The sequence below is a fragment of the Mya arenaria genome, chromosome 4 (assembly GCF_026914265.1).
Source record: "Mya arenaria isolate MELC-2E11 chromosome 4, ASM2691426v1".
NCBI classification, from domain to species: Eukaryota; Metazoa; Mollusca; class Bivalvia; order Myida; family Myidae; genus Mya; species Mya arenaria.
In genome coordinates, this window is record NC_069125.1 from 8,068,559 (window position 1) to 8,088,046 (window position 19,488).

At 34.6% G+C, this 19,488-nt stretch overlaps 3 protein-coding genes and 1 long non-coding RNA gene across 7 annotated transcripts in view; 2 read left to right on the forward strand and 2 right to left on the reverse strand.

Moving 5' to 3' along the window:
* The window catches only part of LOC128231235 (lysine-specific demethylase 2A-like), a 29,871-nt gene extending 28,622 nt beyond the window's left edge, over positions 1-1,249 (reverse strand). The window contains exon 1 of the mRNA XM_052943776.1: positions 1,110-1,249. Within this exon, the coding sequence (XP_052799736.1) occupies positions 1,110-1,142 (33 nt within the window). The 5' untranslated portion in view covers positions 1,143-1,249. The remainder of the gene's footprint in view (positions 1-1,109) is intronic.
* On the forward strand, positions 95-12,872 carry LOC128231240 (calcium release-activated calcium channel protein 1-like). The gene is made up of 4 exons (XM_052943791.1): positions 95-172; positions 1,572-1,770; positions 3,882-4,022; positions 8,852-12,872. Exons 2-4 carry the CDS (start codon positions 1,576-1,578, stop codon positions 9,218-9,220), a joined length of 705 nt encoding a protein of 234 aa, XP_052799751.1. The 5' UTR covers positions 95-172; positions 1,572-1,575; the 3' UTR covers positions 9,221-12,872.
* On the reverse strand, positions 3,080-13,135 carry LOC128231248 (uncharacterized). Its single transcript, XR_008260329.1, has 3 exons — positions 13,014-13,135; positions 3,880-4,034; positions 3,080-3,757 (listed from the first exon to the last, which is right to left on the reverse strand). It is a non-coding gene; the product is annotated as an uncharacterized LOC128231248 (long non-coding RNA).
* Positions 11,993-19,488, forward strand: part of LOC128231236 (adenosine deaminase domain-containing protein 1-like) — a 45,585-nt gene continuing 38,089 nt past the window's right edge. Inside the window, exons 1-3 of one of the 4 annotated variants that reach the window (XM_052943780.1) lie at positions 12,011-12,132; positions 14,198-14,367; positions 18,495-18,639. In XM_052943780.1, the coding sequence (XP_052799740.1) occupies positions 18,514-18,639 (126 nt within the window). In that variant the 5' untranslated portion in view covers positions 12,011-12,132; positions 14,198-14,367; positions 18,495-18,513. Of the gene's footprint in view, positions 12,133-14,197; positions 14,368-16,844; positions 17,004-17,068; positions 17,196-18,494; positions 18,640-19,488 lie in introns of those variants that run through there. The other 3 variants (XM_052943778.1, XM_052943777.1, XM_052943779.1) reach the window with 3 other exon arrangements.

The following is a 19,488-nucleotide window of genomic DNA, read 5'->3' on the forward strand; positions in this document are numbered from 1 at the left end:
ATTTCAGACAGACAGTTTGGAATAACTACGAGTGAAGACACGGTTATACAATTTGGAACTTGTTTACGGTTTAAAAGCAATGCGGAAGGACACAAGTCGGAGGCCGAGGATATTTAACCTTTCTGGATAAACACTATCATGTTTTCAGCATTTAATTTATATTATCATCAGGGTAATATTGAAACTATTTCTTTTGGAAGTGTCAGGCATTTTAATAATTACCGGCTAGAGGCGATCATAGACTTACGCTTGAAGCTGCAACTAAACTGTGACATACTCGAAGTTGACAAGATCATACCCGATTGTTAATAGGGTTTGAGCAATAGTATATCCTTTTGCATGCATAATTTTAATTTACTCTTCAGCCAAATTAACTTAAAAAATATTTCTTACGATTGTTTACAAGGGTCTTTAAATGGAAACAAATGACAGGAAACAGCTCAAACAGCGTCGAAAAAAAATGACATGAAAGTATGAAAAACGGCAAAAACGGATAGTTGAAAATGTCCAGATTGGTAATCAATATTTCCATAATAATATACATAATTTGTAAATAATGATGTTTTAATGCAGAAAAAGCTGATTTATTTTTATAAATCAAAAATCATATTAGGGTCATTGTTTTCTTCGAAGGGCCTTTATGCTACAAACTTATTTGAAGGTGCGGTGCAGAGAAAAAAAATAATACAAAGTGAATTATTATAACTTATTTATTTCTTATTGCCTTCAAATAACATCGATAAATAATAATTAATGCTTTTCAAATTAAAAATATCATTATAAAACGCCGAAAACATTTTTTTTTAGTCCGACAAAGTCGTTCAATTCACAAAGTCTTGCTGGGCTGCTCTATCTGGTTACTTTCAAATTAATATTACGCAGTTATTTCTGCAGATACATGCTTTAAAACATAGGGAAAAGTTGAGAAAAACTATTTGTGATATGATTTATGCATTATTTTGATCATATTTACTACATTAACAAATATCATATAAGATTTTAGTTGTACGTGCAAATTTACTACTAAGCCATCAAAATGGCTGCTTATGCAAGTCAACAAAGCTGGTATTTTCGCCGTCCATTTGTGTAACATTCAGTCATCTACGTACCAATTTTCTACCGCCCTCACTTGCGTCATTCATTTTCTGATTGAATTAAATCGACACCCATTCAATTTCAGTTGGGGGAAGGTTTGATGCGAGAAGTATTTTGGGGTACAAACTGTTTTTGCATGCATGTACACAATGGGTTGATCACGTGACCGCAAAAGTATGTCACGGTTGTACGATAACTTGTAGGCGAAAATATTTTTGGATTTAAATTCCATAAATCACTTGCCTATAAAATTTAGAAATTTATCATACATCTTTAGAAATGAAGAACTCATACTTGTTTGAACTTTTTGAAAGAACAAATATGTCCAAATAGAAATATTGTAACACAAAGTTTACTATTTTCGTCTACAAAATGACACTGAGTCGGAAAGTTTGAAGTTAACCTGTCAAATTGGGAAAAAATGTAAAACATTTTTTGTAGAATATTACTTGACCATTTCATGATGTTTTTATCAGTCTGATGGTTAAAACGTCTTCGAAGCCGATGCCAGCTGCGACAGACAATTCTTACGAAGATTGGCTGTTCCGATCATATGTAAACCAAATGTCTAGCCAACATTCTACCACAGCCCTTTCCTGGAGGAAGTTGTACCTCAGCAGGGCCAAGCTTAAAGCATCCAGCAGGACGTCCGCCCTTTTATCTGGTTTTGCTATGGTAATTATTAACACATTCATGACATGAGATGGGCACTGTCTGCAGAAAACTGTAAGACTGTCTGTTTAAATGGAGACTTGTCCAAGACCCCACTCCACAGGAGTTTCAAAACAACTGACAGGGGCGCCAGTATTTTGTATTGGGGATGCAGGGGTGGTCCCTTGCACAGATGAATTTTTAAATCACATTGCTGAAAACACAGGATTCTGCTATCAGTTCGTCCCCTCAGGATGGGGACTTTAGCCGGGTTGGCTGTAGTCCAAATAATTGTACGTTGACAGATTTTTTTTTAGATTTTTGATATGGCAAATCCTTCACTCACAAATTGTTTAGTATCAAAAGTGGGTAGTTGTTCCGATCAGGATTCCGGGTTAAAGCATATAGCGTCTATAAAATATCATAAAAACAAGAAATATTACCAGATAAAGTTATTTTATATTAGTTCCGTACGCACACAAAAAATATCCAACTTATAATTATGAGTTTGACGGCTTTTCTTCATTTCATTCTGTCAAAACATAACGATATATACATGAAGGGCACCTGCAAGGCTTCAAGGCACAGTTTTAAATCGCTCGGAACATTTCGGCCATGGTCGAGTTGTTACGATTGTATAACGAGGTATATCTCGAAGCTTTGTCGGAGGAGGCCAAGTTATTACGATTGTATCAAGTTGTTCCCCTTCGCATAATTGTTATCTGTGTCAGTCAACTTTCGTTTTATTGGAAAGGTAAACAACTTGTTTTAATGGATTAAATGCTTGTTTAGTGCAAAATAACATTTCACTTACATGGTAAAATATGAATTTAACTCTTTATGATCAATTTCAACCATAAAATACTTCACTTAAAATAATTTCAATATTTTTAAAACACCCCCGTTTTTTGCACATTCCTGTTTAGACGTTAGGGATTGGAAGAATCCCGTATAACACGTCTATTATTTTAGACTAGGTTGGCTGCACCGAAAGTCAAAGTCCCCACTATTACCCGGACCGGGGGGGGGGGGGGGTTACAATTGACTGGTGCATTAAAGTACATCTTAATGCTTTTCCATAACTCACATCATTATTTTGAAATAGCTTTAGAATTAACAAAAACTGTATAAAAATAAATAAACTTTGAAAATTTGTAAGTAGCGTTTATATAAATATATATATATATATATATACCTCATGGTCATAGTAGGGCAAAGAATGTTTTTGAACCACTGAGCATTGAATGACCATAACCCGGTGTTCTTTTTGTCTTTCATGTTTATTAAGAAAAATATGATAATGATATGGTACATTACTGCTTCTGCTGCGACTTTTGAGTAAACACATTGTTCTTTTTTATCTTCTCTGAAAGATAAATGTGATACAACTTTAATTAGTCAACTGCAGTTTGCACATACATGTACTGTCATTGTTAATTTTACTCCACTTATCTTTGATGACATCTAATTGATTCAATATCATTAACCAGTCGTTAATTGCACAGTACCCCTCACAGTCATTTCTTAAGTCACAGACGATCAGGCCTATATTGGCTATAAATTTTCAGGCTGTGCTAAATTATACTTTCAAAGCAAAAAATATGATTTTGCCAGTGGTTTTATCAGCCGCAATATTTGGGAAGCAACCACCTCCACTCCCAACCCAGGCAATAAATAAGATGTTGTCTGGATTTTTAATTGATTATTGCTTGGTTTCAATCTCCAATAGTCAAAAGTTATTTTTTGTCTGATTCCCAAACTTATTTAGCATATAACCTGGTGTGGGTAATTCTCCTCCTTTTGGCACACCTTGGAGGTTAAAACCTTTGAAAGCTCCTATACTGACTAGTTGAAATAGGAAAGTGGAGCTTGAACACTAGCTTAGAACTCTATTGTCTGACTTTGATGTGAAACTGATGCCAAAAGCCTCAAACTGTCATCGAATTCCAATGTTAGTGTAGCTTCACATTGTGATCAAATGCCAGCCAGACATCTGCATGGACTGCTGGTTCTGGATAAAATAATATAAACATGTGTACATAACTCATGCTCAGTGATTACTTATCATGGTTTATCATAACATTTAGAAAGTTGTTTATTATATTTTAACTGAAAGTTTCGCTATCTACCTACAGGTTGCGCTTGTGGAGATCAGCATCGACAAAGATGTTCCAAAAGGGCTAATAATCTTGTTCAGTATCGTCACCTCACTTTTAGTCTCCGTCCACCTCCTGGCCTTGATGATCAGTACCTGCATCTTGCCACATATTGAAGCAGTAAGTTTAGACCTAAACAAGTTCACCGTTGTGTATAAAAAGTTCAGTGCAATACAGTTTTTAATTTTCTTTGTACAAAGGTTGTAATAATAGAATAGAGCTCATGAAAGGTTGGTAAGCTATATGGGTGATTTCAAAAATAATGAGGCTGCAAAATGTCAGATATGTCAAATTTCAAATGCAGTCAATGCCATATATTTTTACTGTCATAACATGTTAAGACTTCAAAGTTCATGAAAATAAAAGGGGCAAATACACAGGTCATCATAAATTTAATGATATCAACATGTTTTATTAATAGTCTTCTTCATTTTTTATAATAAAGTCATATTTTTCAGAAACATAAAACAAGTCTCAAACATCAATATTTCACCTATTTTTATACGCCCGAAGGGTCGTATTATGTTATGGCCTCCATCGTCTGTCCGTCCGTCTGTCCGTCCGTTAGCAATTCCGTGTCCGGGCCATAACTTGGTAACTAATAAAGCGATTTTCAAATAACTTTATACAAATCATCACTACATTAAAAGGATGTGTCGCGCGCAATTTCCAGGTCCTTACCTCAAAGACTAGAATCACCATGGGGGTGCGTTAGCAATTCCGTGTCCGAGCCACAACTTTGTCACTAATAAAGTCATTTTCAAATAACTTTATACAAAGCATCATTACATTAAAAGGATGTGTCGCGCGCAATTTCCAGGTCCATACCTCAAAGACTAGAATCACCATGGGGGGCTTTAGCAATTCTGTGTCCGGGCCACATCTTTGTTACTCGTCCGTTAGCAATTCCGTGTCCGTGCCATAACTTGGTAACTAATAAAACGATTTTCAAATAACTTTATACAAATCATCACTACATTAAAAGGACCTCAAGCCGAATCTTCTTCGGGCGTATAATGCTCCGTTTCGCGGTGCTCTTGTTGATATTGTTAAAAGGTAGCAAGTTTATATATATCAGTATTTACAGAAAATAGCTAGATATTTCCAACATTTTTCAAATTTTGCCTTTTTTCTGAGTAATTAAGAATGATTTTTTCAATAAACACCTTGAAAAGTTTGTTTATTATGCCCCCGAAGGTGGGCATATTAAAATCGCACCGTCCGTCCATCCGTCCGTCCGGCTCTGTAACTTTCCCTTGTATGGACAGATTTTAAAATAACTTGCCACATGTGTTCCACATACCAAGACAATGTGTGGCGTGCAAGACTCGTGTCCCTACCTCAAAGGTCAAGGTCACACTTAGTGTTTATTCACAATGGAGTGCTGCATATTATAAGGACATAGAGTATAGGTTGTCGTGTCCGGGCTGTAACTTTCCCTTGTATGGACAGATTTTAAAATAAATTGCCACATGTGTTCCACATACCAAGACGACGTGTCGCGTGCAAGACCCGTGTCCCTGCCTCAAAGGTCAGGGTCACACATAGTGTTTATTCACAATGGAGTGCTGCATATAAGGACATAGAGTATAGGTTGTCGCGTCCGGGCTGTAACTTTCCCTTGTATGGACAGATTTTAAAATAACTTGCCACATGTGTTCCACATACCAAGACGACGTGTCGCGTGCAAGACCCGTGTCCCTACCTCAAAGGTCAAGGTCACACTTAGTGTTTATTCACAATGGAGTGCTGCATACAAGGACATAGGGTATAGGTTGTCGTGTCCGGGCTGTAACTTTCTCTTGTTTGGACAGATTTTAAAATAACTTGCTACATGTTTTCCACATACGAAGACGACGTGTCGTGTGCAAGACCCATGTCCCTACCTCTAAGGTGAAAGATACATTAAGTGTTTATTCACAAGGGAATTCTGAATATAAGGACATAACAGTGTAGGTTGTCAAGTATGGGTGGTATTTTTTTATGTTCAGAGGCAATTTAAAATAACTTGCCATATGTATTTGACACATAAAGGCAAGATCAACTTTTCATGTACTGACCTTGTTCGTAGGTCAATGTCACATTCGGGGGCATTCGTCACATACTGTGACAGCTCTTGTTTTTTATTTAAGACTTAAAAGCCTAAAAACAGCTCTTGTAATATAATATTTAGACCTTAATGGTAAAGACAAACTTATGTTTTAACATCACAATGACATTATAAAGTACAAATTTTCTATCCAAAAAATTGAGTATGTTTTTGTAAATATGTTACACTTGCTACACAATGGGCAAGGTGTAGGTTTTCTTTCCTCAATGGAAGCTTATACTTTATTTAATGATGATAGGTTATACTAACAAGGAATTATCTTGAGACTCAAGATTTAAACATTCTACAAACAATTTAAAGTTAAAAAACAACAAATTTCAATTGTTCAGCAATTATTTTCCTAGATGCATATATATGTATATTAATTTGAAAGGACTTAGCTTGAACATGGTATTGTTTTAAGCTTAAATCACTTTCTGGTAATACAACTTTGCTATTAATCCATTATTATTAATGTTTATACATTATGTATGGTAAATCCATGATAATATTTGAATTATGCGAAATGTTACACTTGCAACAATTTAGCACATCTTGATTAACTTTATTACAAATCTGTTGTTGTTTAGAAGATCAATTCATTTGCTTTTGATATTATACCACAACAAGTGATAGATAAACAGTAAATTAACTTTTAAACTGTAGCTGTTTACAATTAACAAATAGTCTAAAGTACTGATTCAAACACATAACAGTCTGTTAGTTTATGTTTCACTGACAACTTTTTCAATGTTACAGTCATAACAGACATGTGTACAATTCATGTTAACATATTTTTAACCATTATTTAACATGGAAACAGTTCTTCGACAGTTTGTTAATCAATTTTTAATTCATATTAAATCTCATTTTGAGCCCCCTGCCAGGCAACAGCTCAGTATGACTAAGTTTCTGGACAACATCACTTTCTGATTGCCAAGCGATGTCATCTCGGTCTGGCCACTTGTACACTACCCGTTTGACTTCCTCTAAGAACTACATGTCTAATTTTCTCTTGACCTATGCTGTGTTTTTTCTGGACCTCCCAACTACCCCTACCCCTACCATCCCTCCAACTGTAATTTTATGAGTTTCAATTGACAACATTGACTTTCTCTTTGGTATTGCCTTTTTAATGATTTTAGTTACAGTATGAGCCTATTTTTCTGGTTCCCGTGGTTAACATGTTGGTGCTCGAGTAAGTCGTTTACGAGTCCAATCCAATTTCTGTGCCCTTTAACATGATAAAACTTCTTTTATGTTTTGGTCTGTTCAATCTTCGATGAATTTTGTCTACTTTTTTGGTCAGCTTTCCTTTTTCTCAGTTTTTTCATTCTTGATCTGTTCTTCTCTTTTATTGCAATGCAGCATTGATAGATTCATCTGTTTCTCATAACAATTTTAGCTTCAGTTGATAAGCTTCGTTGTCTCTTTGTTTTATTACTTTCATTTGTTCAAGCTTTTCCTTCGTACTTGGATCATTTTTAAGCTTTTCCCTAAATTTCCTTACTCTGTCCTTTGATAAAGGACTTTGCTTTGTGAGTTAGTTTGTTCATCAGCTTTCTTTGTGAGTGATCTTAATGATATTCCATTAAAAGGGAGTTTTACAATCAGTTTTGCCATTATTTTATGTGTGTTATATCATAATCTGTGGGTAGAAATGAAAATGCATTTTAATTGTTCACAATTCTTTAAAGTTGTTGCAAGTGTAACACTTTACCTTGTACTTCAAATTATCTCTATAACTGAACTATGGCATGCATTCCAAGAGAAAGGTGTTTAAACAAGAAGACCATTTATTGAACTAAATAAAATAAAGTTGTATTCAAGTGTAATGTTTATAATACGGATTATTAAGTCATTATACATGTGTGCGTCAAAATAGTGTTACATTTGCAACATCACTTATGATCATGCCTTGAACAGACATGGTTCATGACTTGATTGTAAGTGCAGCAGATGATGTCTGGCAGATGTGCTCTTCTGAATTATAAAGAAAAATGCATGAAAGCAACAGTTTAAAAAAAAAATATTACAGTTTTTATAGAAATGTTACACTTGCAACATTTCTGAAATAAATAAATAAATGTCACATGTGAACCTGTTCAAGACCATTTAACTTACATGTTTTGGTTATTTTATTTTATCAATGCATAGACCTAAGCAAACATAAACTTATTAGCAAAACACTGACTTAATTTTAGACATGACAACAATATCTTTTTGATTATACACAATTTTTAATGATTTTTTTTTAAGCACTACAACTTATATGCAGAATATTTAGAGATAAATAAAAATGTCAGTTTGCACTTCAAACGTGGTTTACCTAATATTTAATGTTCAATGTATACATTTAATTATCTGTTTAAACAATAACAAAAAAAATGCTTTCTCACAATCATTTTGAAAAACATGATTAAGTAAAAATGTCTGGAAAAAAGTGTTACACTTGCTACATTTTTGGACCATTTTTTTTAAATAACTTTTTAACCAACAAAGGGATTCTCACAAAACTTTGCATCAACAATATATGTATTAAAACACATACCACAACATACATTTTATATTTATTAATACATTTATTTTATACTTTTATCAACATTTCAAGAAAAGCCTCGGTTTTTTTTAAATCACCCATATACATATATACCCCTGTATGAATGACCTCCTTTTCCAAGATGTCTCAGTCAGTTTAGTCTATGCAGCTAAGAATTGGCTATTGATAATAAAGATGCATACTTTTGTAGCAACTCTTGTCTTTGTAGTTTTCATTTTATTACTGGTGTCTATACAGTAAATGTTAGACTAGATAATGCATTTATAAGCAAAATCTTCAATGTATTTTTATTATTTTCAGGTTTCCAATGTACATAATGTCAACGCAGTCAAAGAATCTCCACATGAAAAGATGGAAAGCTATATTCAGTTGGCTTGGGGATTTTCAACAGGCGTTGGAATCATACTCTTTCTAGCAGAAATAACAATTATTTGCTGGGTACAGTTTATTAGTTTAAGTCTTGCCGCTGCCATTGCCTCTACAGCAATTGTGATTCCAGTGCTTATAGTGTTTCTCATATTTGCTGCGTTTTTTTACAAGAAACTGATAAGCCATAAATATGAACGGTCATATCGAGACTTGGAAGATCTACAGCAAGAGTTGGATCAACTTCAGCAAAACCATTCTGCTATGGACAATACCCTGAATGGGTCACAACAGATAGTGTGATATAATTTGTATTTATATGTTTCTCTTGGATGCAAAGAGGTGACCAGCAGTTGTGTATCTTGTATTTTCTCTTGTTCTTCAATGTAATGTGAGTGTAGCTTGTCCTCTTTGGCAAGAACACACATGAACTACATTTGTGTATTGTCATAGCTTCAGTGTCCTCATTTTGCAAAGGCTTAAATGTTGGTCATTACTTGGAAACAGTTTGATAGTGACATTAAACTTGGTACATTTGTCTAACTGTAACCGAGTTGACTCTAGCTAAAATACCATTTCCGTAGTAAATGAGAACATTGGCAAACATTGTAAAGCCACAGGCTTGTAGTGCTCATGAAAATATTATCAGTGTGATATTCTTACAAAAGTCTTGGAAAACATATTTGTTTAAGAATATATTTGTTTAAGTAATACATTGTTTACCCCTGGTACGTTTTTTTTACTTTGATTGTTTATAAAAGCATCTCCAACCCATCAAATAATTTATTTGAGATTCTTTTGCCAAAAAAAGAGATTTTGCACGGAAATGAAAACAAGACAATTGTTTTCTAAAGTGTGGCATTATCTGGGGGTAGGATCGTTCATCGCCCCAATATCTCGAAACTAATTAAGTTCCTTATAACAGGATTTAGATAAGCTCACTATTTTTGTTTTTCAATAATTTGAGTAATATTTACTTCTTTAGTATTTGTATATTTTATATAGGAATTGTATTTAAAATAATTACAATAAACCATTCCTCATGTATCAATATCCAATTTAAGTATCTTTTTTGGCTTCTTGAAACAAGCTACTTAAGCCTGTTATGCTTAAGAAGTTTCGAGAAATTTAGGCCAGGTATTATATATACATTAACAACATAAGTACATTTCTGTTAACATTATTATCGTTAAACTTGATTGCATTTTGTTTGTCTTAAGAGCAGACACTTTTTTAACCAGGATATTAAACACTTAACATTTATATCAGGGAAGTGGCAGAGTAAATGAAACTTTATCTTAAATAGTCAGTACCGGTATCTGAACGTCCTTGAAATTGTAAACAATTATTGAGTACATTAGAGAAGGTTTATTATGTACGCATATTATTACCGCATATTATTACCGTATGTGATTTATGTAGGGGTTCTCCTATATCTTAATCTGACACATATAATGTATTTAGGAAGTTACCATATGTCTGATTAATTAGAGGTTAAGTCTGGCTAGTTTTATTGCTTAACCATCTTAAGTCATTTCCTAACTTAAGTCAATATCTTAATTTTGGTATCCCTTTCGCAATATCAAATGAAAAAAAAAAGATTTCCATATTATCCATCATTTTCATTGACGTTATTGAAAAGAAATACTTTAAATTAAAATCACTTATATTTAATTTAAATGAAAATTTGAAGAAATCAACTGAAGGCTATTCCAGTAAAACATATAACCCCCGGGGGAGAGGCAATGGTTTAAATAGTATATGGGTGGGTGTCTTTTTTCACACATTTGGACCCCAGAAGAGTTAATTTGCTTCTGTAGGGGGTGTTATAATTTCAAAGTGCCTTCCCCACGGGGTTATATGTTTAAATGGAATAGCCCTGAAAGTTTAAATCTAAATTTCTCTGAAGTTTTGTTGCATCATAAGTGAAGATATGAATTATAATGCAAAAACACACACATATTATTATCATAAATGATAAATACAATCCAATGTTAAGCCCATTTTCAAGATTAAGTTAAATGTTGCCAAGATCATTATGTTCATCATAGACAGATTAGAATTGATTAAAGCCAAATTAGGACATATGTTATTTCAGTTGTTACAGATATAATATAAATCAAGCGCTATGCTACTGTGGATCACAATTGTGACTTTAAATGATATTTAAATTTAAAACAGTTTTGTTTCTTTCACTTATTTAAAGGCCAAAAATATTTGTTTGTTTCAGATTTCATTGCCCAAAACATGATTTGTAGGTAGACATATTTTTTTAAGATCAAGCTGTTTTTAAATATAAATTCATTTCACATTTAAATCTATCCCTGTTTAGTCCTGGGCAACGTAAATTATGGAAACAGTACATTTATAAGTATTTCTGTTGCAATAAACTACTAAAAATATACATCCAAAAGGAAAAAAAATAATGGTTATAACAAAAAATATCCAAAGGAAGTAAAACAATAAGGGTCAGGTGCAAAAAATAAGGGGTCAGGAAACCTGAAACACACCGTGTCTCTTTAATTATGTCCAAGACATGAAGTAGAAATAACTTAAGGTCTGTTCATGTTAAATTTGTGTATATATTTTGAGCCATAATGAATGTATTGTTTATTATATTACAATATTACAATTGTATTACTATTGTTATGTTAAATTTCCATATTTTATCATCTTTATTATTTGGCTTAAAACCGCTTTACTTTTATCTGTATAGATTTTATTACTATAATGAACTGTTAATTGGTAATACAAATGTTTTTTCTCTCTCTCTCTGGAAATTTGTTTATTTTAATGTTTAAGTATTTGTATTAAAAAAATAATTGTATGTTATGTGTTATTATTATTATTATTAGTATTATTATTTTTAAATGTCTGTATGGTCGTAATGTCTGATACGCCATGCAGTATATGTTCTCAAATATGATGCACTGGGTCGACAAGTATTATTTCTCACTGTATCATACAATGTATTAGTCTGTTTGAAGTAAAAAAAAAAATTGAAGCATTTGAAGTTAAATTCATTATATAAAGTGTCTACTTCCCGTTCTGGGAACATGTTTGTGTTGTCATCATGTTTTTATGAACCAATAAGTAGATTCATTTATGACAATTTTTTCTATACACATGTTAGTATCAATTTTAAATGAAAATACGGAATAAAATCTTTGATGAACTGTATTAGGCAACAAAAGAGAGGTTATGTAATACAACATGTATGTATATAGGTTCATCTATTTCTATGTGATTGTGTATACTTAGTTGCACATACTTGTAAAGGTTGTTTTCCACTGATACTTGCATAAATAACCTTTTACTCGTGCTGTTGTACATGTCATTCTAAATGACACAGTGCTCAAAAAGTAGTCCATAAGTACAAGTAGTCTTTTGAAACCTATTCTAATAATTCAATATTTAATTTTTGCCTAGAACAGAGTGAAGAATCATGTGACCTAAAAGAATTCACACATGGGTCACCACGGGTCACTACCAATGTAAACAAATGAGTAAGTTAATTCCTAATCAACTTTTTTGACAGAAAAGGTATGAAATATTTTTTAGCCTATAAAATTCATGTAACTTGCTCATTTGTTTTGCATCAGTTGGACCCATGGTGACCTATGTGAGAACCCCTTTAGGTCACGTGATTTCTCACCCTGTACACATATGATTACTCTCGAAGCTTAACAACATTACTTTCTAGTCACCTGATTATATTGTGCACCATGTCTATTTATAAATATAATTGTAATTTCCATACACAACAATTATTGTAGGGACTGTCAGATACATGTGTAGTTGATGTCAATATCAAATCATGAACAAAATAATGGTAATTACACATTTACATATACATGTACTTACATATACTGAATATACATGAATATTATATAAGTTATAATAAGTATGTCATATCATACTTTTTAAATGAATCAGAATAAAAGATCAAATTGTCTATTGTCTGTGAGTTATAATGTTCAATCAAAATTCAATTTAAACATAAGAAGATTCATTTTACACTTACTTGGCTAATGCCTACCCTGATAATTACCTACTATGAACTTTGTTTAAGAACAGAATGTAGACTCCCACATACCTTTGTTTGCCCAGGGTTATCATGTGACTATTTAGTATTCCCATTCATTAGTAAGTGGTTCTGTTTGTTTGGTGCTTCTGTCTATGCTCAATCTAACCAATGAAAGTGGAATTCAAAGGTTGTGTGCTTACTACATTTGTAACACCTAAGGCTATTTTGATTGGTCATATTTGTCTTTAAAGGCCAAAGGAATGAAGAGTAGTGAATTGCAAGTATTTCTGCTATTAATTTGTTTCATAAAACGGACGTTTATTCATGATAGATTACAATCAAAACCTATGAATGTTTTAGCATTACTTAATTAAAGTTAACTTGCATGAACATAATTATAGCACTGTGTTTAAACTTTGGTATTGAAAGTTACAGTGTTAGTAAGTGATCTGATATGGGATATATGCGCTGAAGGGAACCATATCAGTCAAAAGAGCGAACCTCGAACCCAAATATGGTTTTCTTCTCCCTGTATACACCGGTCATCTTCCAGCCCCATAACATAAATATCACATCCACAAGCTTTTAACATTGAACTAGATGCCAACTCTATCTGGGAAATGTCTCATTCAATCATGGACACTGGAAAATACTGGCAATTTTGGTATGATATAAAGATAAGTGTCCCAATATGGAAAAAAGGGGTCACCGCATGACAAGTCGTGGTGACCAGTCCTGGACCAATGATGTTGCGTCATTCATGTTGGAGGTGTGATAAATATTCATATAAATTCTATTGAGGAGAGGCGTGCCCTTTAAAAATTGTTTAAAGAAATGAATTTGATGGCAAACAAAAGAAAGATACTTTTAAAAATCTTCTTGATTAAAATTATATGGCAAAGATGTGTTGCATTGTATAGAGGAAAATAGATGCTTGATATTTGGTAGCATCATAATTATAGTGGTCCTGTACCATGATTGTTCAAATTGTGCCCCTGGGGTCATAACTGGCCACACCCCTGGTATCACAAGCTTCTGTCATGAAAAACAGGGGTTAAACTTTTTCACTCAGGTGAGTGATTTAGCGTCATTATGGTCCTCTTGTTTTAAGATATTTCTTGTAAAGTCTGCCTGCACCTACATGTATAAGGCTGTATTATGGCTTGACCTCGGCGCCTGATTATATACAACAAAGAAGTGATTTTGATTTCAAATTGCTCTTGAAACAGCCATGATTCTGGATTTTTCCACAGTGCCAACATTGAATAAAGAAGAAGCAAGCCTGTCATCTTTAGGACCACACCTCTACAGACCTTTACCAAGACTCCATCCATACAGCTAATGTTGACATTCCAGGGAATACCATGCCATCTCCATGAAGTCCATGTTCTCTCCATTGGCTGCAATTTTAATGAAGTCAAATGTGAAACATATTTTATTTTTTAAAACACAATCCTGAATGTGAAATGTTGTACCATAAAACTATTTTCATAAACATTATTATTGACCGTCTCCGTGGCCTAGTGGTTAAGCGTTCGCCTACGGAGTGGGAGGTCGTGGGTTCGATCCCTGGCCGCGTCATAAAAAGTTGGTACAAGTAGCTCCCCTGCCTGGCGCTCGGCATTTAAAGAGTAGTACTTGGAAAAGTGGTGTACTCAGTACTGGTTTAACCCAGGAAAGTTGTACCCCGTGTATCAGTGCTTTACACCAAGCACGTAAAAGAACCAAGGGGTCTCTTAAAAAAAGAGCTAGGGTATCGCACCCAGACTTCCTTGTATCCCATCACTGTCTCTTCAGCATGCTGTCCCTTTAGCAAAAAACAAAGGACCCCGTTGGAAATAAGTGCTTGCACTTTCACGGGTTATCCTTGACCGCAAGGTCTAAAGAAATACATACATACAAAAAAATAAAATAATGTTAAGCTGCATGGCAGGAATCTTACTTGGGTACATGGCGGTGTTGGCTACTTGGAGGTTCTCCTAACTCAATGTGTTTTCTTTTGGTCACTACAACAAACTAACCCCTGGGCTGAGGTCAAACTGTCTGTATCATAAAGACCTTATAGACTAGCTATTCTCAGAAATGCTGTACATAAAGAAATAAGAACTTGGCCACATCATAGTTCATTTCATTTTTAAATAAAATATCATCTTTTATGAAGGATGTCTTTTAAACATATTCAAATCTCAAGTACATCACCACCATTGAGGAAAATTCATTAGTTTGCATATTTCAACTGTATGCTTTTTCACCCCTATCTTATAAAGAGAAAGTTATTATATTTTGTATATTATGTATCGTGCTGGTGAAGTGAAATTGCGACCTCAGAGGCGTGCTTTAAATGGTTATTTATTATTAACAATAATATAACTTTGAAATTTTAATTAAAATCACTACATGCCAGGCAGTTGGGGGGGGGGGGGGGGGGGGGGGGGGGCGGGATGCACAAAGTGAACATTTCAATATGGCAGAGAAATTATGCATAAATTACACACAAAATGCAATATCATAGTGTAAACTTACCAAAATCTTTTGTGGGGGAAAGGCACCCGACCCCCCTTGCCATATTGGCAGGCTTAAACATATTTTATTTTCAAAGAACAGACGTCAATGCAAAAGTAGAATAAATTCAATATAAGGACTGGGCTGGAAGAAGACAATCAACTTATGAGAGCCCTTTCCAACTTATGAGAGCCCTTTCCAACATAAATGAATTGCGATTTGTGTGCATATCATGGCTTTTCGGGTAATACTTGCCATTATATATAATTAAGAACATATTGGAGTTCCTTCTTTTAGTCAACTCCTGGAGCTGCCCACTAGCGGATCCAGGGGGGGGCGCACCCGGCGCACGCCCCCCCCCTAAAATTCCCGGAGCTTACATGTTCTTTGGTATGGAAACAATAAAATATACTATATTTTCCTATTTTTTCTTCGCTCGCTTCGCTCGCGTATCTTTATACAACATTGCCTTTTGAGATGTACTCGTACACAACACAGAGTGCACCCGCACAGGAGTACCATGGGCCAGAGCCGGTTCAACGCTCTCATGCTACTCTTCATTCATAGGGACATTTAACTGGATATTGAGGAAATTGTGAACATCTACGCCAGGAAATATCCTAGGCGCATGCTACTGATAGATCCATTGTGCGAATAGATACACATAGATAGCTATGCACTTAGAATATGTTGAATAGTAAAAGTATCTGAACATGGGTTCACAATTATACATGTATCTTCCCTCGTTTTTCCCGCTTAACGAAAATATACAAATTATATAAGCCACTTAGTCGTCCTAATAGAAACCTCGTTATTATATTAGAACTACAGGTATACCCCTGGATCTGCTAGTGCAACCTTTTAGAGTGATTAAAAGTTACGCCCCCCAACCCAAAATCCTGGATCCGCCCCTGCTGCCTCTGCATGCCATATAACGCATATTAACTAGAACAACTGCAATAAATGTATTATATTCCAGTGGTTTTTGGTGCAATTTACTGCCTTCACAATGCTGTTTCCCTTGTGAAAAACTATCCTTTTTTTCCAAAATTTTATAAAAAAATTCCTAATTTGATAAATGCAGATTTAACGTTAATGAATAAAAAGCAATGAATTTCATGAAATATAAACACAATCTTGACAAGACTTACTCTTTCACAGCATAATGTATGCATAAAAAAGTTAAGACCTGTATATTTACCATTATATTTAATAGCTATTTTGGCCTGATTTGGTATTTTTCCTAAAGTCAGCTTTTTTCCAATTTGCAAGGCACGGGCCTTAATTTTTTTTAATTTTTTTAAATCACTGCATTCAGACACCATATCACTTACACTTACAGACACACATGCGAACGTCATATGTTAATACAATGTAAGAACTCGTGATTGCGAAGCACGTGCGTCCTGCGTATGTTTTTTACATAGATACTGTACTCTGTGGCTGCGTCGTCCTGACTGAATATTACGAGACAACAAAAGTTGATTTTGACGAAGACAAAAGTTGATTTTTATTCTGAGAATTTCGTTCATCTGTCAACGACTGTAATTTAATAAGGTGGTCATATTTTAAAACTTATTCCAAACAATAACAAATCGACATCATAAAATGTTTATTCAATCGCATGGTGAAAAAAGTACACATAGCGACATATTTCGGATAATACCGTATTTTCGGACAATATAAATAAGGGTGAATCGGGAAGTGTGACGGCATAGTATTATAGTATTAACACTACAGTGAACATGGGTAAGGATCAGTTCCCTGGTTTGGTTAGATGCTTGTTGTCGATGCTGTAGTGTGGGTTAGAACCAGCCTGGTAGATTCAGTTGGTTTAGAGAGAATACCGTGCACTAGCGGTCGTTGGTTAGAGCCTTACACTGGGCCCACTTTTCCTCCCAGGTTTACCATTGGTAACCATGGTGGCAGTGTTAAATGGCAGGAGTGCCTCGGTTGGCCGTAAAAGGTTAAGGGGTGGGGGAGTGTAGTGTATGTGGGTTAGAACCAGCTGCCCCATTAGCTCAGTTGTTTTGAGCGCTGTGTTAGTGTTCCGGCAGTCGTGGGTTTGAGCCCCACAAAGTGCCCACTTTTCCTCTCAAGTTTAACACAATGCTAGTGTTCTGGATGACATTGGTTCAAGCAGTGACCAGACGCACTTTCCTTTCACTCTGGTGTCAGTTCCTAAACTATGAATAGCTTCATTTATCATAAAAGTTGGGTAAAATAGAATTGCTATGCTGTTATACCAAATACACTTTATTTTCACCCATACTGATGATAAAAAAGTGATAATAGATATATATCTTTAGTGTCCCTTTCACTAAACTTAAACGGTTTGTTACATGCTTCTTTCATTTTATTCATCCCGGAATATTATAGCATCTCACCACAACTTTTTTGTGGCCAACCTGAAGTTTATTTAGACACCTAAAGTATTTTGGAGTGTCCACCTCTACTACAGATTTAGGAAGGCCATTTTAGGTGTCAACCAACCTTTTGCGAAATACTTATTTTCTTAATGTAGCTCTAAACTTTCTCTTAAAGTTTGTGATTGTGCCCTCTTCTTTTATCATCACAGTGGTCGAAATTAACACAAGCCCACTCGCCCTGCACTGGTAAAATATATATGTTTCGGGCTTGCTCATATTCTGAATTTTATATAGCAGGGCTTGTTCAAAAATTTGATGCCAAGCAAAAGTATAAGAATTCGGACTTGTTCATCCAAAAGTCTAATTTCAATAACTGTCATCACCTTTAATGCCAAACAGGTTGACCAAGACATAATGGGACAAAATGCATAAAATTGGTTAATTTACCAAAGTATAGTTCAATGCCCTTTTAAGCTCTTGTGTTGGAAGAATATTAGGAGCCTAAGATTGCATTGAAACACATCTGTTCTAGTTGTTAAGAGTTAAAGAATGTATACTTTGGGGGTTGTGAAGGGGCAGTAAAAAAACAACACTGAACTACATGTAGTGCAACCTGTGACATGCATATATGTATAAGTTGTTAATTATATTTCAAATGAATTTATGTTTTGTTTTCAAGCATCTGAGGCACAAGTTCAATGGCCACGAGATACATACCGGGTCTAACCGCAAGGCCGGAGAGTGGGCCTGAGCTCCCACGTGCAGATACTCCAAAGGATGTTCCCATTGAGCTGATTGAGGATTTTAAAAATGGCACCAAACAGGTAGTTGCAAAATACCATGAAGGGAATTACAGTATGAATTGAATTGGTAATAAGTCCATTGATGCCTGTGGGATCAGTGTGTGTATACTAGATAATAAATTGCGTCATAAATGCTACATTGGAAGGCAATATTTTGCTTCAAATGAAGACTTTAAATAAAAGATAACTTCACTATTTCTTCACCATATTAAATGAAACGTAGCGCAGTCTACGCCGCTTACAGAGCCCCTCCCTCGGTCTTAACCAGAGTTTGAGAGTTGAGTTTCTTTAAAACACTTCGACAAACCTTTTCACAATACGGCTGTCTGATAGAGCACTGTCAAAACATTATTTTGGAAACAGGTTTGTCAAAGTGTTTGGTGAAACTAATCACCTTATCCAGCTTCGGCAACAAAACAAAGGTGGAGCTCTTTAAGCGGCATAGACTGCCCTTTTTTATTTAACATGGTGTAGTTAAATAAAAGTTATCTTTAATTTAAGCTAAATATTGCCTTCCGACGTAGCATATATGACGTAATTAATCATGCGGTTTACACACACTGGGGAATCTTGCTTTGAATAGCAAATGGCAGACTCATTATGCATTATTCTGAAAAATAATAAAATAAGTATACAAGTAGATGTATACCAAGGAAAGTTATAGACAGATAGAAAGTTTGGACATAAATAATATCTACCCCATTCATGCGAAGACGTATTGTTTTTGCCCTGTCTGTCAATCGGTACCTAACACTTTTTTTCTGCTCAATAACCATAGAACGATAGGACCCAGGAACTTCATACATGATAGACAGGTTGGATGACCAGTTGATGATCCCCATTGAATTTGTGATCAGTAGGTCAAAGGTC

What these genes read in the sequence shown, in the direction of transcription:
- LOC128231240 (XM_052943791.1), top strand. Translation starts at nt 1,576, where the DNA reads ATGGTTAAAACGTCTTCGAAGCCGATGCCAGCTGCGACAGACAATTCT. An exon ending in TTTTATCTGGTTTTGCTATG is followed by an intron (nt 1,771 to 3,881) that starts GTAATTATTAAC and finishes ATCTACCTACAG; the next exon opens with GTTGCGCTTGTGGAGATCAG. An exon ending in TCTTGCCACATATTGAAGCA is followed by an intron (nt 4,023 to 8,851) that starts GTAAGTTTAGAC and finishes TATTATTTTCAG; the next exon opens with GTTTCCAATGTACATAATGT.